Genomic DNA, 25,431 nt, shown 5'->3' on the forward strand with positions numbered 1-25,431 from the left:
TGTTAAATAAGTACTGAATTTTTTTTTCAAGAAATCGATCTGGGTATGACCGAGAAGATCCACATGACTAACTTCCCAGTAGAAAACATGAAATATAGGAAACTTATAACATGAGAGGATATCGACTAGTTTTTCTTTTTTTAATTTTTTTTAATTTCGTACAAAAAATGGCTTGAACAATTTTGCTAAACATTTAATCAAGTAATAAGTGACGTAATTATGCATTGAATAAGATAAGTCTCATACCATTATCATCATTTATTCTCAAGATACACGAGACAAAAATTGATAACGAAGCGTATAGACATCTTTTTAAAAGTCATATCATTCGTCTCTAGGAACTATGAAACATGGGGATGTCACAATTTGGAAAATTAAACCCATTACAATAATTTCTTACTAGGAAGTTCATAAACAATTACTTTTTTACTGTTTTGAGTCATGTAATGAAAAGTATAATGAATACCTTATGCATTAATCATAGAAAGTAACAAAGTCCTTGACAAATCTACTTAGTCATCCTGTTTATGTATATTTATTACGTAATAAAAGGCTTAAGAAATTTATGTTCTTTTTCTTAGTTTTTTTTTATCTTCACAATTGTTTTTCTCAATTTTAAATGTTTCGTTTGATGTTATGATTTTGAAAACTTCTGTTAACACAATTAGTGCATTAGAGTAGAATTCTTTTGTACTTTTATCTAGATTAAACTCCGAAAATCATTAAACTACTTCCGTAAACTAATTTTGGCTAAAAAATCTGTAAAATAATATTTTGTAAAATATAAAGACTTGTTTTTATGTGAATTTTGGGTTAACAATTAACTGAAATAAAGATATTATGTTTAGAAAGAGCTATTACTACTGAGTATTGATAATTCTTTGTATACGAAAGTAGAAGTAAAGGGTAAATATTATATTGTATACTAATGTGAGAAAATAACGGCTGATAATATTTTCTACCAGAGTCTGGATAATTATGAATAATTATTTTAATTACCATGAAAGAAGTGATTTTTATTTCTTTTTATACTAAATCGATTTTAAACTATAGTAAGCGAAAATCTTTACAGTTTGAATAAAACTTTACTTTGATAAAGTATTCATTTTTGAACATTGTTGACTTTATTATCATGTCAGAGATATCAGTTTTAGATTATCGTAAAGCACTTAATTTAAAAATTTTAGGATTAAGGTTAATACTATTAAAAGTGATATATAATTCCATTCAGTTTACAATAAATTTCTAATAATTTATTACCAAATTTTTTTAAACAGATTTTTTGGTTTTTGGCATCCACGACCAAGTACACCAATTCACATGAGATTGTTCTATCAAATAAATCACGTCATTGCAATTTTGCTTATCTCGTTTTATGTGATTAGTGTGTTGTCTGATCTCATGATTAACATGAAGAACTTTTCTGTTATTATAGAAGATGTTTTATTTCTTATATTAGTATTTATGGTAACATTCAAATTATATACATTTAAAACTAAAAGTATCCAAATTGAAAGCCTTACTGAAGCTATTTACGAACCCATCGATAATTTACGATCATTGTCAAGTAAGTACCATATTTTCATTTATCAGTTTGAAAATAGTTTATGATTATTGAAATATTACTATATATTTATTGAATAAAAATATAAGGATAAAATCGATTAGTCAATCATTGATGAAGTAATTGACGAAAATTGTAGAAAGATTTTTGTTATTTAATTCATTTTAAATATATTCTTTCAGACAAACGAATTGTAAATATCATTGAATATACTGTTTATTATGAGCATCTAATAGACAAATATTCACGATCTATTGTTATTGCCTTTGATTTAGCTTTATTTTCAGTATTATTTATAAATTCAGGAAAATTGCCTGTAAGAGGAGTATTTCCTTTCGATACAGCTGAATTAGGGTTCTATATACTAGCTGTAATTATTCAAATTGGTACAGCAATAATTACTTCAATTTTTATTGTTTTAATGGATCAATTATTGTTCTCATATGTCAGATGGATTAATAGTCAACTTCAAATTTTGCAATTGTTTTATGAAGAAGATTTAATAGATGAATTCTTATCTAGGAATAGTTCGAAATCCAAAGAATGTACTTTATTAGAAATACTCAGACATTATGATGTGAATTTTGATGATATGACTCATAAATTGAGAGTATGCTTTAAAATTCATCATTTCTGGATTGACGTTATTGCTGAGTTGAATTCTATTTTTAGTATATCCACTTGTGTACAAGTTTTTATTAGCTGTTGTATGATTTGTCTAGCTTGTGTTCAAATAACTATGGTATGGATAATAAAATACATTATCAGAATACAGTATGTTACAGTAAAAAATTCAAATCTTCTCATCTTTAGAATGAATTCAAAACTCAATATCAGATGTTATTTCTTCTTGGAGCTGCTTTGATGCAATTATTTTGCACTTGTTGGTTTGGCAGTGAACTTATAGATGTGGTATAAAAGAATAATAAATATTAGATTCCTTCATATTATTTTCCATCAAAAGTAAACTTCGAATGTAAATTTTAATTTCAGAGTAATCATATGAGTGACAGCATATGGGCATCCAAGTGGGAGAACAATTTTAATGTTGATATTAAAAACTTTATGCTGATGTCTATAACCATTGCGAAAAATCCACTGGAAATCAAAGCTGGAAAATTTTTTGTCATGTCATTGGAAACATTTATTGTTGTAAGAGAATATAAATTTTTGCATGTTTAATTAAGAATCATCATATGTTATAATACGAAATCAGATAGAGTAAATTTATATGATTTAGACTCTTTTCACACTTTAGTATACATTTTAAAGTAGCTTACGATAATTAGCATACGTAGTGCGTACCTTTCTTTTAGTGAATCAGTAACTATTCACTGATTTCTAGTACCAATTCTATCATTCAAGAGAAAAGTCATCAAAATTTTAAGAAGTTTTCTTTTATATTATAAAATTAACACAAATTAATTAACATTAATAAAAAATTAATAAAATATTTGATATGAAGGTGTAAAATAACCGGTTTGAAAATATTTTTACGTAAGATATTGGATAATTTTTGTAGGCTACATTAGTGCAACAAAGAAAATAATAGATGATTCAATGACATTTTAATTGCTTTGTGATACAGCAAGTGTTCTCTAAGGAATTAAAATCCGGTAACGATAAAATTACTTCACATGATCAATATTTGTATAATGTATATTGTTGAATAATATTTAGATAGAATATTTACTAATGTTTTTAATCATCTTATATTTTACTTATTTTTTGAGTAAATGTTTATCTCGTAAATCAATTGAAAAACACTTAAAGATAAATTTAAAACAGAATATCATTACTTTGAAAGTATTTATTAAAATCAAATATCATTACTCAGCATATTGTCTGACTGACTGTATTTTATTGACTGTTCGATAATTTTTGAATTAACATAAAATTGAATCCTAAAAATTTAAACAAACAATTATATTTATTTTTTTTTTTTTATACATTCACTCGACATTTATCACATAGTTATTCTTAATTTCAAGATGAACATTTATTTTTGATAAAAAAAGAGATTACACTTTCAAATAATATTCTTTTATGAGAATTATTATCCCTTTGTTAATGAAGTAATAAAATTTGGTTTACAGGTTTTACGATGTGCCTATTCTTTCTTCGTTATGCTTTCTACAGTAAATGCTGATTAATGTTTATCATTGAAAAGTATAATTTATAATTATATAGTATGTGATATGATTATCAATATCCCAAACGACAATGCAAAAAATGGAGTAATAGAGTAAATAAAGTTTTAAACTTTTCAAAAGAAATATATTTTTTTAGCACTTATTTTATAAATGAAAATAAATATTTATATTTTTCTAATCTAAAACATTTCACATTATCAAGTAACTTTTTTTTACATACAAAACAATACTTCACAAATACTACACAAAAGCTACTGTCTTTGAAATATCGAATGTTCAAATCGCACAAATTGAATGGCGTGATGTTATCGCTATAGAGAAAAAAATTTTATCAATTTTTTCAGCCTTATTACATACATATGATAAGCATAGATGTGAAATAAAGCTCAATAATACATGAGAAATTAACAATTGACAAAGAAACGTATTAGGACATGTGGAAAGATAAGTATTATCATTTATAATTATCATCACGTCAAGAAAAATGAATTGATTTTTTTAAGTAAATCAATATTCATCTATGAAAGATTCAAAAGTTTATTCACCAAAAAAGATTAAATTTAAAAATTCCAGAAGTTAGGTAGCCTAAAAATTTAATATTTTTAACTTCCCATTAGGAAGTTATTAAAATTAGGTAGATTGGTGAAATTTAAATTTTCATCATATCTCCACGTTTCAAGATATTTGCAAACATACTGACCAATTTTTAGAATGGTGTGTGTGCACGTACGTATGCACAGATGTCAGCATTTTTTTCATTTTCGATATCTCAAGAACGGATTAAGATACATATTGACTTCAACTAAAATTAATTCGAAAGATATTATTATAAAGAAGATCTTAGTGAAATTTGAACAAATTCGGTCAAGGCGTTTTTCTTTTTATAACCAAAAAACTAATAATAAATCAAAAGATAAACTATTTAAAATACTTTTAAGCGAAAGAATAACAATTTTATTCGAAAATGAAGTCAATATTGATTAGACATTATTGTTCACAACTAAATATGACTTTTACCTATTACACATTGTTTATAACAATATAAATTTCTTATAAACAGTTACTAATGGGAAGTTTATCGTGTTAGCACAGATAAAGTGTGCTCAAACCTATTTTTTTAGAATTATAATTATAATGAAGTCGTTTCAGATTTTTGGATTTCGACACTTAAGATTACTCTACCATATCTATTTATATTATTGTTATTTTATTGATTGTTCCTTACATTTTTAGTGGAATTATAGACCTTGTAATGAATAAAGAAAATTTTTCAAGTTGTTATTGAAAATGGGTTCTTTAGTGTAATAATATTATATACTGATTTTTCCACATATCTTCCAGTAAATTGATGCACCCATGAAAATATCAATCTGTCAAAGTCAGAAATAATAGTTTAATATTATAATCGATAAAAAGATTGTTCCTTATGAAAATTTGGTTGACAAATTGTGCAAACTTTTAGTAATCGTAATGGATATAGTTTTATTTTCTGTTATACTAGCACAGTTAGGAGAACTTTCTGTAAGAAGGAAGCAGCCTGTCTGACAAACACCGGGCATTTCTACTTGGAATTAAAACGATCTTCAATTGATGCCTTTTAAAATTACTTTTCATATATTAAAAATCCAGATATAAAATTAGGTACAACAGAAAATTTTTAAGTAAATTTTATTTCGGCATTTAGATTATTTTTGCAATTCTTAGTTGTAACTCTTTTTGTAGAAATAAAGATTGGTTTATTGGGTCCAATATTAAGCTAAGAATGGGTTAGCTCTCCTTCATAATAAGGTCTAAAATAGATCGAAATTAAAATTCAATATAATTTATTATGAATTTTTTTTAGTAATAATGAAAATTAAAAATTAAAGTATGAATAAAGCACCTTAAACCATTTCTAAAGGATCATTTTTTTTTCAAATTCGATCAGAACCAGCCATGAAGTAAGAATTTAAACTAAAAAGTATATAAATATATATATATATATATATATATATATATATATATATATATATATATATATATATATATATACATAAATAAAATTGTCGACTGTTTGATTTATGTTGAATAGTAATGTTCTAAAATATATTGTAATAAATGTCGCAAATCTTCCATTGTTTTTAATTTCAGAATATCGAAATGCCATAGATTCTGACTATCCCTTAATTATGTAAGGGAAAGGAGGGAAAAGTGAAAATTTACTAACTTATTAAAATAACTTTGAAAACGCTTATTGCACTTTTTATTTATCAACTTTTCAATTTATGAATGTATTAAAAATTATTAACATTTGATAAAATAATGGTTAATTTGTTGGTTTACGGTTTTTCTTGGTGTTACACTTTATCCCACTTTTCTCTACTATTCCAAAAAAAGAACACTTACCTCATACTGTATTGTTTAAAATAATCTATGAAATTTTTTCAATAAAGTTTAATGTGTCAATCATTTACTAGATACCACAATTATTATTACTTGAAGCTTGTTTCAATATATAAATCATTTCATTTCGACTTTCTATTTTGAATAATAAATGAAAATCCCTGAAAAATTTATAAAATTATTAGTGTTTAAAAAGTATTACTGAGATATATTATTTATTTATATATATAATAATAATGAATATATAGATTATTATTTATATATATTTATTTTATTATTTTTTATTTAATTTAATTAAACTTTTAATAGAATTCTATAATTAAATAATTCAATAACTGCATTAAACTTATTATGAATTATATCAGGTTTTAGCTGATATTCACAACTTCATTTGTGGAAAAACATATTGATAAATTTATAGAAAACACTAAAATACTTTAACTAAAATAAGAGAAAATTGATTATACGATATTCTTTTAACATTAATTCTAAAATCCTTCTTTCACCTCAAGTCAAAATTTTCTTTTAGTGGATTTCTGCTCCATACAAAGAATCTATTACTAATTTTTAAGGGTTTTATATTCAATAGTTTGAGAAATTCTGTAATGACAAAGTAAATCAGTCGTAGTATTTTGTTCTTATATATGTAAATACATACAGAACTGAATTTAATAAAAGTACTACCTTATAGGTGCTGATGGTTTGGTTGTCAATAATTGTATAACATTAGTCAATAAACTCTAAAGTGGAGAACTCAAGAAGAAATTGATTGACTATTCCAATTATTTTCTAAAAGGGTTTTGACGCAGAACTTAGTTCGTTATGAGAACTCACCAACTGATAATAATTTACGCTAAAATTAAACTTAGAGGTATAAAGAAAATTTATATCTATGGAATATTACAGATAATTGATAGTAATTATTATGCGTTATGTGGAAGTTTAAAGTCTCCCTTCTAAATTTTGTTAGAGCATATTATAACTTCTATTCAAGCTTATTCAAATGACCAGTGGTCAGTATTTTTAAAAATATAATAATGTTAAAAAATAAAGTTATGCCTCAAACATCAGGAAAGTTACATCGTAAGGCGTTGGATTTTAAAATTTCTATACTCAAGTAAATTATCAATTAAATATATTTTAATTTGAACTTGGTGGACTAATTTTTTTTGTTTTGATATATTTTCTCAAATCTTTTTCAATTATTATTATTTCAATCAATAAGCTGTGAAAAAATTTTAGTGTAATAAAACAACAATTGAGCTACAAAGAAAGTTAAAAAAATTATTTTTGATTAAATTTATTCTACTTTATGGTAAAAATCAATGAATATTAAAACTATATTTAAAGTGATTTACATTTAGTGAACTTGAATTTAATCAAGAATATTTTCAACATGAGTTATTAATATTGAAAACTGTTTGAAAAAAAAATGATAAACAATTTTTTTACCAATTTTGATATGTTTTATAAATTAGGTTTTACGGATTTTGGCGAATTGAATCAATTGCTCCATTCTATAAAAAAATCATCTATAGCATTAATCACATTATTACCATTGTTTTAATAACTGTCTATCTAAGCAGCGTGTTTGCGGATTTGGCAATTAATATAAATGATTTTTCAATTGTTATTGAAGATGCACTATTCATCATTACAGTATTTATGGTAATTTTCAAATTATACACATTTAAAACTCACCATAACCGAATAGTAAAACTCACCGAAGCAATTTATGAACCTTTAGATTTTTTACATCAATCATCAGGTAAAATGATTTTCAAAATTTATTTTTTCATTTGTTCTTTTAATAATTTTCTAAATTATAATTTATCTTTACAGATGTACGAATTAAGAAAATCTTGAAAAGAACAGCATTTTATGAAAATCTCACAGACAAATTTTCAGAAATACTTGCAATTATGTTTGATTTTGCTCTAATATCATCCTTAATAATTAATTCTGGAAGTCTACCTGTGAGAGGAGCGTTTCCTTTTGACACTTCAATACTGCCATTTTATGCATTAGCAGTAACTATTCAAATTGGAACAGCATGTATCACATTGACATCAGTGGTTGTTATAGATGCAATCATATTTTCTTATATCAGGTGGATTAATACTCAATTACGAATTTTAATTATAAATTATTACGACTCTGATTTTATTCAAAATACCATCTCAAATCTATTCAACAATTCTCATTCAACAAATATGAATAAAGAGATTCTAAATAAAAACTATATTTATGATTATTTAATAACTGATAAATTAAAAATGTGTTTTAAGAAATACTTTAATTTAGTATCAATAGTTTCGGAGTTTAATTCTATTTTCGATACAACAATGTTAACGCAAATTTTTAGTGGTTGCTGCATGCTCTGTATGGGCTGTTTCCAAATTGTCATGGTACGTAGAAATTCATTTAAAACTTAGTAATAAGAAATTTTATCAATAATAAAATGAATTCTTCATTATACTTTCGAATTATCAACTCTACAATCTTTTAATTTATACAAAATCAATCGGTATCTAATGCCAGTTGAACAAACGATAAAAAATGTATTTTAATAAAGTCATAATTTTACTTGAATCAGTTTTTTATATTTACCAGGGTGAAATGGAAACTCGATTGCAATTATTTTTTTTTCTGGGAGCAGCAATGGTCGAATTATTTAATTTCTGTTGGTTTAGCACTGAGCTGACTTTTGTGGTATATTTTTTTTATAATAGTTATAGCCAATTATATTTATGTTATTATTTATTTGCTTTAATTTAAATGTTATTTTATTTTTTAGAGTAATTCAATAACGCACGGTTTATGGTCATCTAGTTGGGAAAAAAGTCTTTCTTCAAATGTTAAATCAATTATGATAATGACAATGACTCTTGCAAAAAATCAACTTCAAATAAATGCTGGAAAATTTTTCGTTATGTCTTTAGAAACTTTCATTACCGTGAGTATCAAAATTTTAACGAGTTTTTATGAATGACTTTTTTACATAGTAAAAGTAATGAAATTTGATTTATAGGTGATACGAACTGCATATTCATTCTTCGTTCTACTCTCATCTCTGAATACAGATTGAATATTTTTTAAAGAAATTTTTTCACCTCAACATGTAAAGCATAATTTTGTAAAAATTCATTTTACTTAGTAATTTTCAATCTTACATTACAAAAAAAAATTTCGATGATATTTTATAATGTTTTTAAGTATGCAGTGTAATGAATAATTATGATAATAAATCATTTCAATGAATTTTATATACCTTACTTTTTGGCATAAAAAGCTTTTAAAATATAAACATTAGTCAAGCTCTTTTTGTGATAAATTTTTATCGAATTTTCAGAAAAATTTATTAAGATTGTGAACAAAACCTATTTTTATCTTTAATCCAATACAAAAATAACATCAATACACATTTAATGAGTTTTTTTAAGAATAATTACATTGATTGAAAAGAACACCTTGTACTAATTTTTTTACTAATTTCTATTTAATACATAAATATCTTAGCATATTTTATCAAAAGTGTTATTATTTGTGGGATGTTTTTCAGTTTAATGTTGATAACTGTCTGACAAAGGGTTAACGTTGAGGTGAAGAAAGGGTTTATTAAATATTAATGCTTTGCTTACGCGCGAATAAAAGAGTTTAAAATACAAAGAGAACGTAATGTTATGAGAAAATATCAGCTGATAACAATTTACTTCAAAGAAAGAAACCAAATTGTATTCGTAGATAATTATGCATTATTATTTGCCTTTATCTTTACATTAAAATATAAATTTCAACTTTTCTTCGAAGCAATTTCTACTTTTCATCATTTATATTAAAACGTAAAATCACAATTGGTCTCAAATCTTTGTACTTTACTACAATTTATTAAGAAAGAGTTACAATCAAAATGCTTATCAAAGACCATCGTAAACCACTAAATTCAAAAATTCTAGTACTCAAGTATACAATTATAATTAATATTATTATTTTCAAAAATTCATTTATAAAGTATTCTCTTTATAATGTCACAGATTTTTTGGTTTTTGGGATCTTGAACCATGTACTCCATTTTATATAAAATTACTTTGTAAATTTAACTACTTGATCACAGTTTTATTGGCCAGTATGTATGGACTAAGTGTGATCATGGATCTACTGAACAACTTGGATGATTTTTCTATTCTAATCGAAAATGGTTTATTCCTTATCATCGTATTTATGGTGGTATTCAAGTTGTACGTTTTCAGATTTAAAAATAAGAAAATAAGAAGACTCACTGAAGCAGTTTATAGACCTTTGGATTTTCTTCAGCAACTACCAGGTAATACAAAATATCATTATTTTTACTTTTTGATTGATAAATATTTAATGCCGATTTTTAAATTTTTTGCTAGATACTCAAGTTTTAAATATTATAAATGACACAATTAATAATGAAAACTTGATTGATAAAATTTCTGAGTTTTTACTCATTGGGATAAATCTAGGTCTAGTTTCTGTAATGTTTTTTAATTTTGGAAAACTGCCTCTTCGGGGAAAATTCTTCTTTGACTTAAATAATGTCCTATTTTATATGTTTGCTGCAATTATTCAAACTGGAACAGCTACTATTTTTTCAATGACATTAGCATCAATGGATGACCTTATATTTTCATATATCAGATGGATTAATAGTCAATTTCGTATACTGATATTAACTTATGAGGATGAATCCAATAAAAATATTTCCACAAAAAATTACTTGAAATGCTATTCATCGGAATCATTGAAAGATTTTCATAATTTAAATATTAATGATGCAGAAGTTTACAAGTTAAAAGTATGTTACAAAAGTCATCATTATTTGTATAAAGTTATTAGTGAATTGAACTCTATCTTCAGTTCAACAATGTTGGTGCAAATTTCAACTGGCTGTTGCATCATATGTCTTAGTTGTTTTCAATTAGTAACAGTAAGTTGTATATTTATTTATAATATTTTGATAATTATTTTTAATTTCTTAATTAGGGTGATTTAAAAAATCAATATAAGCTGCTATTCTTCTTCGGTGGAGCCGTTATTGAGTTATTCAATTTTTGTTGGTTCGGTAGTGAACTCATCTATGTAGTATGATTATTAATTTTATAAATAATTTTAAATTAATATGAAATGAATTGCACTGTAAAATAATGAATGACATTTTAGAGCAATATTGTAAGTGATGGAACATGGTCATCAGGTTGGGAAAGAAATCTTAATTCTCAAATGAAGTCTTTTATGCTTATGTCAACTGTCATTGCCAAATATCCATTACAAATTGAAGCAGGATGTTTTTTTATTATATCTTTAGATACATTTGTAACTGTAAGTTGTAATAGAAAACTTTTTTAATTGTTTTATGATAAAATTATTTACTAATTTATAATTATTATTTCAATGACAGGTACTTCGAAATGCATATTCATTTTTCGTTCTTTTGTCAACAATGAACATTGACCGATAATAATTAGATTAATCAGTTTACAAGTCACAGATCATTGAGCTAACTATATAAATTTACCATTTGTTCTTGTTTTTATTTATTTTATTAAATAATTACTTTTCCAATGATTATTTAATGTTGAATAAAATGTGACTTCCTACCGTGAACTATTGTATCATATATTATCTCAACAAATGTATCAAAAATTTTCAGAAAACTCAAAATGACCTTTCAAAGTATCTTAAAAAAATTACCTCTTTTTATTTATCAATTGACGAATAAGTTGATGCAAATAATTTACTTTTTCTGACTAGTATTGTTTGTAATGGATTTCCTTTTCATATTAGTCATCTAATTGATCATTTATCTGGTAATTATTATTTACATATATTATTTTAATTTTTAAAAAATTGAGTCGTTAACACTATTTTTTCACTTTTTACAAAAAACAAAATCATACCTTCAAAAATTGAATTGTAATCTATAAATAACTATTGAATTCAACTTGTTCATAAGACCTTTTCAGTTCAATTATCAACAGTAAAGTGATGATGAGAAACGTCATGGTGGTGAAAAATCAATTAATTATTGAGGTATTATTTCTCTATTGTGGAATAGAAGCTTTTCACTTAACTATATGAGAAACTACCAACTGCAACTTTCCTTCATAAAAGTAATACAGAGAAATATAGTATTTCGATGTCGATGATAAGAAAATTGCATGTAATTATTGGTTACAATCGTTACAAATAATGAAATCCACTTTTCATCAATTATAACACCGGAAGAAATAAATGTTTATCTAAAGAAGTCTTCACACGTCTCTAGTATAATTCCGACTTTCCAATCAATTTTATGTATTTTACACTAACAATAAGATTGAAAGAAAAACATGAAAAAAGTTTCGATTAAACATTATCGTAAATCACTAAATGTCAAAATATCAATATTAAGGTACTACATTTAAAGCTATTACTATTTTAATTTTTATCCTTTCAAGAGTCCTAAATCGTACTTCGGAAAAAATTCTTTATGTTATAATATTAGTAAATTTTACTTTCATGATCAATAAAAATGACTCTTGGATTATGTTAATTAAGATTATCTTAAAATTTTAGAATAAAAGATATTTTTTAAATCACTTTAACATCTATGATAAATGTCACTAGCCAATTAATAAGATACAAAACGTTCTTAATATGGTTTTCATGAATGTCAAAAAATACACTATGGTAGAAAAATTCCACTACACGATTCGAAAGAGATGAGCACCGCCAAGAGAGTTTTAGGAATGTCAAAATGAGCACTGATCACCATTATGATGACCAGAAAATCATACCGATCGCAAGAAACAAAAAGCTTCAAATTATTAATTATTACGAGTTAGAATGGTAAAATTGTCTAACATGGTATCATAAAACAGTCTCACACAGTCATATTCATTTTTCATGTCTCTCAGAACAAGATTTCAAGTTGAATTATGTTTTTGATGTTTAAGCTAATATAATTTTTTCTCTTGGATTCACTGATTTGAATCTTTTCCAACTTTGATTCAATGGTTCAGCTTCGTTTAAATTCAATAATTAGTCGAAATGCTCAAATGATATTGTTTTCTAATACTCACAATCTGAAACCAAAGTATTGTGTGATTCTGAAATTTTGAGCCTAAATTGTAATGTAAAATTGGCACTACAAAATATCGTAAAAAGTCACCAGTTTCACTATAATTTGTACTTCTTACAAAGTGTGCTGCACAGTTGCTGCAAATTCAAATTTCTCCATTATAATGTACATGTCTGACAAAAGATGTAGTACTAAATGTTTTATTAGTAATTAGAAAAAAAAGTTAAATACTAAATGAACTTTGTAGCATTAAATAAAAAGTAAAATATTCATTAAGTTGAGTAAAAGTTTAATGAAATTCGTTTTTATTTAGATTTTTAGGCTTCTGGAATTTGGATACAAACACACCTATACATATAAAACTGTTGTATCAAATCAGTCATTTTACTGCTATTTTATTCGTCATAGCATACATCAGTAGTGTAATAACAGATCTAATTGTTCATAAGCATAATTTTTCAATCATAGTCGAAGATGGATTATTTCTCGTTACGATGTTTATGGTGGTATTCAAAATGTATACGTTCAAGTCTAAAAATAATCAAATAATGGCATTGACGGAGAAAATCTATAAATCCATTGATATTCTTAGTAAATCTTCAGGTAATAATTTTTCTTTATTATTTGGCTAACTTTTTACGGATCTATAAAACATTAAAATTACGAATGAGATTGTGATCGTAGTAATCAGATTTGTGGATTAGAACAGAATTCATTTATAATACTAACATAAAGAAAATGGTAATCAAGAGGCATTCTTACTATAATCATAACTTTATTGGCAATTTTCACGTTTTGCGACTGTTCATTTTTTTTTACAATTTACAAAATTTTCATTTAATAATTCATCTTTTTTCAGACACAAAAATTGTGAAACTTATTAAAAAAACAATTTTTTATGAAAATATGAATGATAAATTTTATGCAAGTGTTGCTTTCATGTTCGATTTAACATTATTTTCAACAATTTTATTGAATTTCGGCGAATTACCAGTAAGAGGAACCTTCCCCTTTGATACATCAACTCTACCATTTTATATATTAGCTGTAATTATTCAATTTGGAACTGCTGGAATTACACTCACACTAGTTGTTATTATGGATGGAATAATATTTTCATTTGTGAGATGGATTAATCTTCAACTGCGTGTATTAATTTTGGATTACAAAAAATCCAATGAATTTCAGAGTGTTATGGTCGATGGATCTTTACAATCAGAAATAAATTTTCATTTTCTTGAAGGAGCATATGAGCACGTTAAAGATGATTTGATAGCTCATAGATTAAGAGTACAATTCAGAAAACATCGGTATCTGGTTGGTGCCGTTTCTGAATTTAATTCTATTTTTAATTTGACGATGTTAATGCAAGTTTTTACTGGATGTTTTATGATTTGTCTTGGTAGTCTTCAAATTCTAATAGTAATAATAATCATTGATTTATTTTTTTATAAATATTAATCATGAATAGTTAAAGTTGTTTTTTAATCTTCAAAGGGTGAATTGAAGACTCAATTAACAATATTGTTTTTCCTTGGAGCAGCTGGATTCCAACTGTTTAGTTGCTGTTGGTTTGGAAGTGAACTTATATTTGTGGTAAATCAACTGTATTTTAATTTTTATTGTTACTCACAGATAAAGTTTTCCACCAATTTTAATATTCAAACTTTCGGTAATTGTTCAGTTTATAGATTGTATATGCCCGATCTTTTTGAAATTTTAGTATATTAATATACAATTGTAGAGAAAATTATGCTGATTAATTTGATATATGGTATTTTATAGAAATCAAACGTATGCAACCTAAACTAAAAAATTATCAAAATTTTTATTAAAGCAAGAGTAGGAAAGTACTTTTTTCCCCTTAAATTTACTTGTTACGAATAGCAAATATTGATTCAAATTAAAAAAAAATTAAGCACTACAATTACTTCAACTTTATCAAATATTTATTTATTTCTAAAAAAATAATTTTTAATGAAAATTCATTTATATATATTTAGAGTAATTCTGTGACGGGAGGACTATGGTCGTCTAGTTGGGAAGAAAACCTTACTTTCAATGTCAAATCAACCATGATGATAGCATTGGCACTTGCAAAAAATCCGTTACAAATAAAAGCTGGAAAATTTTTTATTATGTCCCTTGAGACCTTCGTTGTAGTAAGAATATCAATATTAAATAATTTAATAATTATATCCACATTTTTTATATTTTATAGGTTTTACGCAATGCATATTCATTTTTGGTGTTACTATCAACATTAAATACTGATGAATTCAAGTAATTTGTATATATTGAACTTCAATAATTATTAAATATATTTCTACGAGCACAACAAAACTTCACTTTATTAAAACGAGATCAACTAAAAATGATCTACATAATACATATGTAAATGTTAAATTTTGTATCAATTTTTTTGATATTTACTTACTCTATTTCAATACAAATATATAACGTTGTTGTTTCTTTAAATTTATTTTTTCTTCTATAAAACTAAGAATTTTTTTAAAACTTAAAATCCTTGTATACTGTTTTTTAATAAATTTCACTAAGATGTTTTTAATTGAAATCTTCATAACTCACTGACATGAAGTTAACACTCAAGAGAAGAAAAGATCAATGTTCTATACACGGCTTAACGAGGAGTATAGTTGATGAGAAATCAACAACTGTTAATAATTATTACCACTAGAGGTGATGTATAACACAGAATTATACACTAACAATACACGAGACATAAATGATTATCAATAATAATTGTTAGACTAAAATAATTATTTTCCTTTGTATATTGAAAACAAATTCTATTCCAAAGAAAATCGAACATGAGTAGTTAATTGCCAATCTATTATCAGATATTTCACTTAACCATTTTATAGAACAGTCATGTCAAAGAAAACAGTTGAAGATTATCGGAAAGCGTTAAATATAAAAATTGCTAGTCTTAGGTAAGATAAAGTAAATAGTGAAATTTTAAAAAATATTTAATATTATTTACATACTTTTTTTATAGATTGTTTGGATTTTGGCTTCCAGACGAAAATTCATCAAATCGTCAAAAGCTATTATATCAATTCAATTATATTTTTTCAATAGTAGTGTGCATTGCTTACATTATTAGTGCTATTAGAGACCTTGGAAAAAATTTAAATAATCTTGCAATCATAGTTGAAGACGCGTTATTTTTATCGGCGTTATTTATGGTATTATTTAAATTATATGTATTCAAATCCAAAAATAAACGTATCATCAAGCTTACCGAATCTATTTACAAACCAATAGATTATTTATACCATAACTCGAAAGGTAAGTTTTAAAGATAATAATAATAATAATAATAATTGTTGTTAAGTAGACAATTTAAGATGATTATTAATTTGATCAGTTTCATGTTTTTATAGATAACGAAATAATAGTATTGATAAAAAATACGACTTTTTATGAAAGTGTAAACGACAGAGCTTCGGTAATATTAGCATTTTTATTTGACTTAACATTATTTGCTGTTATTTTGATAAATCCTCATGAATTACCAACAAGAGGAGATTTCCCTTTTGATATATCATATCCCCCGTTGTTCGCATTGGCATATTTTATCCAATTTGGAGCAGCGGGCTTTTCAATTTCAGCAGTCATTATAATGGATTCAATGATATTCTCATATGTTAGATGGATTATTGTCCAATTTCATATATTGATTTCTAATCTTAAAGAAACTTATAGTTTTCAACATATTTTGCCTGATCTGATTCCGCAATCAGAGCTTGAATCTGAATCATTTGACCAAGTACATAAGGAGGCCATTGATCAATTCATTGTTTATAAACTCAAGTTCCGTTTTAGAAAATATTGTCATCTAGTTTCAATCGTTAAAGAATTAAATTCTGTTTTTAGTTCTGCACTAATAATGCAAGTATTAAGTGGATGTTATATGATTTGTCTGGGTCTTTTCCAAGTAGCTGTGGTAATTGTCAAAAGAGGCTTGTGAGACAAACGTCGCAGTAGAATAAATGTTTTTATTTTCTCATATTTTTTTACAAGATATCAATTTTTACAAATTTTGATAATAATGTGAAATTAAAAAAAAATTTAAAATAGAATAACTTCGTTTCTTTTGTTATTGAATGTTATACTTGGTGAAATCGAGACATTTATTCTACTTTAGAAGCTGTCTGAATTAGCCAAATTGAAATGTAAGATAATTGACAAATGGACTTTAATTATTTTTTCGCAGGTATATTATTTAGTTTAATTTTTTTTAATTTAATCAAAAAAAGAATACCTTCTTTTATCAATGAAAAGAATGATTTTTAATTCAGGGTGAACGATCAACGCAGACGACAATATTTTTTTTTCTTGGAGCATGTCTGGTTCAAATGTTCTCTTTCAGTTGGTTCGGTAGTGAACTTCGTGCAATGGTATAATAAATAAACTCAAACCAATAAATAAAACGATAAAATAATATGATAAATATTTTTAACTATTTTTCAGAGTGACGATGTAACCAATGGATTGTGGTTTTCTGGCTGGGAAAAAAGCTTATGCCAAGAAATAAGGACAGTTATGACAATGAGTTTAATACTTGCAAAAAATCCTTTGGAACTCAAAGCAGGAAGATTTTTTGTTGTAACACTGGAAACATTTATCGTGGTATTTATAAATATACACAAAGATAGACTTTCATAGTAATGAATCATTAAAAGAAGATATTAAGTTGTTGCAAAATTTCGTTTCCATTTTCAAAAGTAGTTTGAATTTTTTTGATATTTATTTAATCAACCAATTAATTGACACTATAGTGACCATCATTATTAAAAATATTTAGCTGTCTGCAATGCAAGGTTTCAATACTTTTAGTCCAGGAAAAAATGGCTGGCAGGCAAAAGAATGAGCAAAATTATTTCAAAATGGAAAAATAATTATGCAACAACCTAATAAAACATTTTTATGAACAAAATATGCCGTAGCAGGTACCGCACCCTGAGTAGAAATTTATCGTTAGAATGATTCTTATCCAGTCCGATTCGGATAAAAATACTCTTATTTGTTTTAAATATGATATCTTCATGCACTTGATTGAATTATTTTTTATTCGCCATACTAGTATTTCTAGATAAGAGAATTGGTTTATAGTCACTTAGAAAAATAATTATCATAACTAGATTCATGATACAGTAATAAATTTGTTTTCATTTATTCATTAGTATATCACTTATAATGAAAATATTTTTAATTATTTTAATATATTGTTAAAAAAACAAACAATTCTTCGGAAATAGAATGAAAAAATTTTTTTTTAGATACTGAAGAGTGCATATTCATTCTTTGTATTACTTTCTTCAGTGAACGAAGAGTAGTCAACGATGTTTGTAAATTTTGGACCAATAATAGTCATCAATATTCTCTTACACTTCAAAAATAGTTTTAAAAAATTATTAAAAAGTATTACAAAGATGTATCTAGTATATTTTTCAATTTGAATTAGTGTTATTTGTTTATTATAAATCTTTTATTTTTTTAACATTAAAATATAGTTATAAAATCGTCTAAAATAAAAATAATGATTATTAAAATAATAATATTTGATATTATTTTATAGATGAATTACACACTCCTTTACTACTTACGTTGTTTTATCTTTTATTTTTGTTTAAACAAAAATTCAACCACCTGTCTATAGTCTGGATATCAATAACTTACTGACAAAGGGTTAACATTGTAGCGGAGAAAAAAAAACTTATTATTTATTTATGATTCTTTGAGCAAACATAGGCGGGCGAAAAAATGAAGTACGCATGAGAACATATCAACTGACTATAATTAGTATTTATAAGAAAAATTGCTTATATAAAGAAAATTGCTCGTAATTGTCGGCAATCATTTTTCAATTCCATGAAAAAAATTTCTTTTTTTCAAAATTTTTCCAATCCATAATAAGATGAGTCACTTGCAGTTTATTATAAACTTTTTCATAAAGGTGATATTATGACTAGAGTAGTCAAAATTGATCATCGCAAAGCTCTGAATTTAAAAATATCAGGACTCAGGTATCCATTTTGACTTTAAATTTATCTAATTAACTCAAGTCTCTTATTTCAATACAATTAATAGTAAAGTGTTTTTTAAATGAAATATTTTGAATTATTTTACTGTTGAAACTTTTCTTTCTAAAATGTTATGTTATTATAAAACTAAAAATATTTATTTAAAAAATGTGGTATAAAAGACAGTGCCCTCCAAAAGTTAATTGAAATACGCTATGATTCATTTTAACAAAGACTGTCATCTAAGTAATAAAGAGAAAGTACCCGATAATTTTTATCTAAATATTTCAACAAATTTCTGGAGGGAACTGGGGAAATTATACAAAACTATTTGCAAAGAGCTCCACTCTCAATTTTTCTTTAAATAAATTGTTTTTCACGCATCAGGTTTTTTGGATTTTGGAGTCCAGAATTATGTACTCCATTCTACATGAAATTAATTTATCACATCAACCATATTGCTGCACTTTTAGTCACAACTCTTTACTTTCTTAGTGTAATGATGGATCTTATACTTAATATAAATAATTTTTCGATTTTGATTGAGGATGGATTGTTTCTCATCATAGTATTTATGGTGGTATTCAAACTTTATACATTTAAATCAGAACATAAACGTATTAAGAGACTTACCGAAGCCATTTATAGGCCTTTGGATATTTTTCGACAATCATCAAGTAAGTGACTATTTTATTTAATCTAAAAAAATATTCAAATATTCCATACATTAATAATATGTTTAACAGATGAAGAAATACGCAACATTATAGAAGATACCCTTTATTATGAAAATATCCTTGAAAACATAGTTGAATGGCTTGTTATTGGTCTTGATTTGGGTCTACTCTCTGTTTTACTCATAAACTTTGGAGAAATACCTCTAAGAGGGGCATTTCCATTTGACACATCTCATTTACCATTTTATGTAATAGCTACAATCATTCAAACTGGTACTGCAAGTGTATTTTCAATAACACTCGCTGCAATGAATGAACTCATATTTTCATATATTAGATGGATAAATAGCCAATTTCGAATACTTACAATAGCTTATGAAGAAAATTTTGTTCAAGATATTTTGGCAAAGATAATCAATTCTGAATCAGCATCATTTGAATCATTCAGAAATTCAAATCATTATGGAAAAAGTAGTAATGTGGCTTATAAATTAAAAATATGTTTTAAAAATCATCTTTATTTGAATGATATTGTTACTGAGTTAAATTCAATTTTTAATTCTACAATGTTAGTACAAGTTTCATCGAGTTGTTGTATCATTTGCCTTACGTGTTTTCAGTTAGTTATGGTAAGTAAATTTTTTTATTTTTATTTTACCCTTCAATTTTAAGGAAAAGTCTTAGAATAAAAAAAATAACGTTTACTTTCAACTTTTATTTAATTGATTTTCATTATTTATATTTCTAAATTATTTTATCTTTCAGGGAGATTTGAAAAGTGAATACAAACTATTGTTTTTTTTCGGAGGAGCTTTGACAGAATTATTTAACTTCTGTTGGTTTGGTAGTGAACTTATATCAGTGGTAAGAATTTATTCTTTTTTAATTATAATAAATATTTCAAATATTTAAGTAGAATCAATATAGTTCTTATGATACATAATTTTAAGTATATGCTTTGACATTACTAAAGGAATCTTTCAGTATGAATCAGTAAAAATCACTAAAAATCAACAACTATTTATAAATCGGCAGTCATTTTTTTTAATTGTTTTAATTTTAAAATAATTATAAATTTAATATTCATTTCAATCATTTCTAAATGGTAACTTATTTACTTCCTGGAAAAAATTACATAAAATCATTGCAAAAAAATGAATATTCTTCAATTTACTTCTAGAAAATACAATAAACTAAACTCTCTCATCAACACTTGAAAAATAATCCTTTGTTAATATAGAGCATTGGGTTTTTAATTTTTTAATTTAACATTCACGTTTTATATTATAACTAAATTTTAAGATAATTTTTTTAACATAATTAATAGAGCGATTGTGTAAGTGATGGTGTATGGTTATCGGGTTGGGAAAAAAACCTTGATTTTGAGGTGAAGTCTCTAATGCTGATGTCTTTAATAACTGCTAAAAATCCATTAGAGATGAGAGCTGGAAACTTTTTTGTTATATCATTGGAAACCTTCATTACTGTAAGTAAATGCAATACCGTAAAATAAAATTTATATTATTTTAACAATAATAAGATATAATAATGATGTAATAAGATCAAGTACATTAATTTATAATTTCAAAAATTTCTACACATAGGTACTCCGAAATGCATATTCCTTTTTTGTTCTACTGACTTCAATGAATAATTAATAATTGATTCTAATAATTATGGTAATTTCTTATTATTCCATGACTAAACAAGCATCAATTTATAAACCTATAGGTTGTAAATCCAACAAATATATCTTTGAACAATATCTTTTGTTTCAATATTTTTTTTAAAATTAGGAATAATAATTTGAAATCATTTTCCAATAAAATGTTTTTATCAGAAAAAAATTATTCGAGTCGGTCAATGTAATTTTTAGAAATATTGAATTATTTTTTCAGACATTGATAAACTTGAATAGGAATACTATCAACTAGATTATGATGTCGATAGATTGCCTTCTGTTGAAAATCTACACATCAATTCACATATTTAATTATTTTTTAATCATTCTTATTTATCACCACTTTTTATAAATTCATTCATAAGTTCTCGGATCATTTTATGTAATCAAATATTGTTATGTGTACTTTTAAAGATAAAAAAATTCTGAGATTTAACGAACAATAGTGTCGTATTACATACACAATATATGTATACATATGTATACATCTATACATTTGATCTAATACTATCTAATTCAGTGCTGTATTTGTCATGTTTTGTACCACTGACAATTTTCAAAACAAAAAAAAACCAGTTTAAAGTAACCCCCAATATGTTTCAAGTACAGTGATCAAGTCATCTGATTGCGAAATCGCAAATCATTTTGAATAAATGTCAGTCACTTCAACAATTCCATGCCAAACACATGTTGACCAAACATTTAGGCTAAAATTTATTGTGCATTTTGAAAAACGATTAATAAATTGAAACCAGTAAACGCAATTGATTTAAAAATATTCTTAAGCATTTATTTAAATATTTCAATCAATGGTTAACCGAATTCCGGTGCCTCAGGCAAAATACGAGTTATTAAATAGTGTACATCAGTAAGTAAAGTTTGAATTTTATCTTCCACGATTCTTATTTTAGAAGCTTTCATTTATTTTTTATTTTACCTTTATACCCTTTTTTTTATTTATCAGGTCAATGCGTCAGTATTGATTTTATCTATTATTAAGAATCTTTTTCAATTCATTTAGTTACATATCAATTTTCTCAGTACACTAGTGTGATTCAAACTCACCAGTAACAAAGTCCTAAAGAACTTTAAAAAAATAATTAAATGAATTACTATAACATTTAAGAATTGCAAATAAAAGTAATTAATAATTTCTAGATCTCGTTGGAAGTCACCAGTGATTTGTTTAACTCTTGTATTTATAATTGTGGGAAGTTTGTTTTTTTTACGAGCTTGGTTGGACATTCTTTCGCCAAGAAACTTGGAATCTGGTCCTTTATCCAGTGTAATCATTGCTTTTGAAGATGCCACGATTGCTGCGTGGGCACGCAGGGCTAGGATGTACGCCGAATCGACGAAGGAAAACCAAAATGCTGACCGGAACACCACCGTTACCACGTCAGAATTATCCTCCAATGCTTCTACAAGGTAATAACACACATGTGTAGGTAAATCTCACATGTTTTTAATTAATATAAATTTAGCTAGTAATTTTATAATTAACTTCAAATACAATAAAAATAAAGTTACATAAAATAATAAATATTGTATTTTGCAGTAAGATCGTCGTCTGCTACTTCACCATACCGGGAGTCCTGAACACGTCGAAAGAGCTCAGTCCAGCTCACATTGACCCTGATATTTGTACGCATATTATCGTGGGTTTTGCGAGTGTGGTGAACTGTAACCTCAGTTTGGGCGCGAATTCGGAGATATATCAGGAGGTTGTAAATTTAAAAAAACTCCAGCCCAAACTGAAGGTTATGATATCCGCAGGTGGAATAAATGAGCTCAATTATGGATTTCCAGAAATGGTGAAAACTCATGCAAACCGAAAACAATTTATTCGTTCGGTTTTGAACATAACTAAAGTATATAATTTTGATGGTTTAGACATTGATTGGGAATTTCCAGCTTGGTTAGGTGGTAATAAAAGAGAGACAATTTATTATGTTCAACTTCTTCAAGAACTTAAAAAAGAATTTGTTAGATCAGGAAGAGATTTGATATTGTCAGCGGCTGTTGGAGCACCAGCTGCTATTATTGATGCTAGTTATCATGTTCCCGAAATAGCAGAACATGTTGATTTTATCAACATAATGGCTTATGATTATCATTATTATGTTTGGTATTTGCCAGTTACTGGATTAAATGCACCATTATATCCAGGAAGACAAGAAACAGGATATTTAGCTACCTTAAATGTTAATTATTCAGCAATGTACTGGGTATCGAAGGGAATGCCTAAAGAAAAAATTGTCATTGGTATTCCAACTTATGGCCATTCTTATCAACTTTATAATTCACTGAATCATGAAATTATGGCTCCAGTTAAAGGATTCGGAAGACTTGGGGAGAAAGGATTTGTATATTATCCAACAATTTGTTGGTTTCTAAGCATAGGCGCTAATAAGGTATTTGATGAAGACAGTCGAACACTTTACTCTTACAGATATGATGAATGGATTTCTTACGATGATCGCATTAGTGTTCTAGAAAAAGTAAGTCCAGTATACTTTTATGAAACGTTTTTGAGTTCTGTTTTTTCATTTCATTTTTTAACTCATATTTATCATTTTAAACGAATTAATCAAGTATCGTTGATTTTTACTTTATTGAATCAAATTAATTTATTCAATTATTTTTAGGCTGAATGGATTAAATCAAATGGCTTCAAAGGTGCTATGTTATTCTCATTGAATACTGATGATTGGAACGGCAGCTGTGATGATAATATTAACATAACATTCCCATTAACACGTACAGTAAGTGATAGTATACTTAAACCACAAGTTGAATAAATTATTCCAGGAGCTTAAATACAATTTTATACTTTTCCTATTTTTTCATTGTTTTTTACCTATTTTCGCCATTAATTACATAAAGTATTAAATTTTCATTGTTATAAACAAGTTATGCAAAATGTAAAAAATAATTTATATAATTTGAATTTAATTCAAAATATAACATTATTCCTAAGTAGTATTATTCGACTAAGAAGCTTGACTTATCCTCGTCTTTTTTATCCTGACAAAAGAAGCAGACATTGAGTAAATTTATTATTTCAATTTTTAAACAATTATCTGAAAGGTAACAAATTTGGTTATTATTAAACCTCTTTTGTATACTAAAAGATTATTGGTGATGTTAAATAATATTTATTCTTGTCTAATTAAATTGATTCTTCAAGGATAATATTCCTGTATTTATTGAGTATAGTTAATAAAATTGTTAGCTATTACCACTCATCTATTTAACGAAAATTTTTATTATTAAATTATTTATTAATTGATTTATATATATACCAAAATATGGTTTTACCAATGAATAATACGAGTCCGTTAATGAAATATGAATTATTGCTCAAACAACTGACGAACATTTTTACACTATCAGGCTTAAAATCATCTAATTTAAATTGATTACATTCGCGCACATTATGAGTGACACTATCTGATTTATTTTTATGAATAAGTTAATTTGAAAACAATTATTCATAGATATTATAAATAATAAAAATTAAATGTCTATACATTCTAATAAATTTGTAAAAAAAAAAAACTTATCGTATTTCCTAAAAATCTAAATATTACAATGAACAAAATTATTGAAAAATAAAAGAAAATAAAGAATGTAAATTTAGATGAATTGATAAAAAAAAATTGACGTTCTACAGTTCATTTTAAATTGTTATAAATAATGCTAATTACTTAGTAAAATTATTACCATAATAAAAGTCCTTAATCTTGTCAAGTAATTAATTATCAATGTGATAAATATTATTAATATTGTTATAATTAAAATATGAAATAAATAAAAATTAGTGTATCATAAACA

At 25.4% G+C, this 25,431-nt stretch overlaps 5 protein-coding genes across 5 annotated transcripts; all 5 read left to right on the forward strand.

Annotated features, from left to right (window-relative positions):
• Positions 1-1,090: 1,090 nt before the first annotated feature.
• On the forward strand, positions 1,091-3,717 carry LOC118073740 (odorant receptor 83a-like). Its single transcript, XM_035094443.1, has 6 exons — positions 1,091-1,194; positions 1,278-1,567; positions 1,747-2,306; positions 2,378-2,476; positions 2,558-2,716; positions 3,661-3,717. The coding sequence occupies exons 1-6, from the start codon at positions 1,133-1,135 to the stop codon at positions 3,715-3,717; spliced, it is 1,227 nt and encodes a 408-aa protein (XP_034950334.1). The 5' UTR covers positions 1,091-1,132.
• A 4,047-nt stretch (positions 3,718-7,764) lies between these two features.
• Positions 7,765-9,187, forward strand: LOC118073741 (uncharacterized). The gene is made up of 4 exons (XM_035094444.1): positions 7,765-7,867; positions 7,942-8,174; positions 8,897-9,055; positions 9,131-9,187. Exons 1-4 carry the CDS (start codon positions 7,765-7,767, stop codon positions 9,185-9,187), a joined length of 552 nt encoding a protein of 183 aa, XP_034950335.1.
• Positions 9,188-10,320: 1,133 nt separating this feature from the next.
• On the forward strand, positions 10,321-18,549 carry LOC118073742 (odorant receptor 94b-like). The gene is made up of 7 exons (XM_035094446.1): positions 10,321-10,423; positions 10,905-11,053; positions 11,287-11,445; positions 14,375-14,608; positions 14,684-14,782; positions 15,190-15,348; positions 18,493-18,549. Exons 1-7 carry the CDS (start codon positions 10,321-10,323, stop codon positions 18,547-18,549), a joined length of 960 nt encoding a protein of 319 aa, XP_034950337.1.
• Positions 18,550-19,810: 1,261 nt separating this feature from the next.
• On the forward strand, positions 19,811-21,426 carry LOC118073743 (odorant receptor 82a-like). The gene is made up of 5 exons (XM_035094447.1): positions 19,811-19,913; positions 19,983-20,384; positions 20,427-20,542; positions 20,679-20,777; positions 21,241-21,426. Exons 1-5 carry the CDS (start codon positions 19,811-19,813, stop codon positions 21,424-21,426), a joined length of 906 nt encoding a protein of 301 aa, XP_034950338.1.
• A 667-nt stretch (positions 21,427-22,093) lies between these two features.
• On the forward strand, positions 22,094-25,160 carry LOC118073686 (chitinase-3-like protein 2). The gene is made up of 4 exons (XM_035094344.1): positions 22,094-22,462; positions 22,753-23,022; positions 23,153-24,095; positions 24,243-25,160. The coding sequence occupies exons 1-4, from the start codon at positions 22,404-22,406 to the stop codon at positions 24,393-24,395; spliced, it is 1,425 nt and encodes a 474-aa protein (XP_034950235.1). The 5' UTR covers positions 22,094-22,403; the 3' UTR covers positions 24,396-25,160.
• Positions 25,161-25,431: the final 271 nt, after the last annotated feature.

Source organism: Chelonus insularis, unplaced genomic scaffold (assembly GCF_013357705.1).
Source record: "Chelonus insularis isolate UGA/USDA-ARS -01 unplaced genomic scaffold, ASM1335770v1 scaffold_362_pilon, whole genome shotgun sequence".
Lineage (NCBI taxonomy): Eukaryota > Metazoa > Arthropoda > Insecta > Hymenoptera > Braconidae > Chelonus > Chelonus insularis.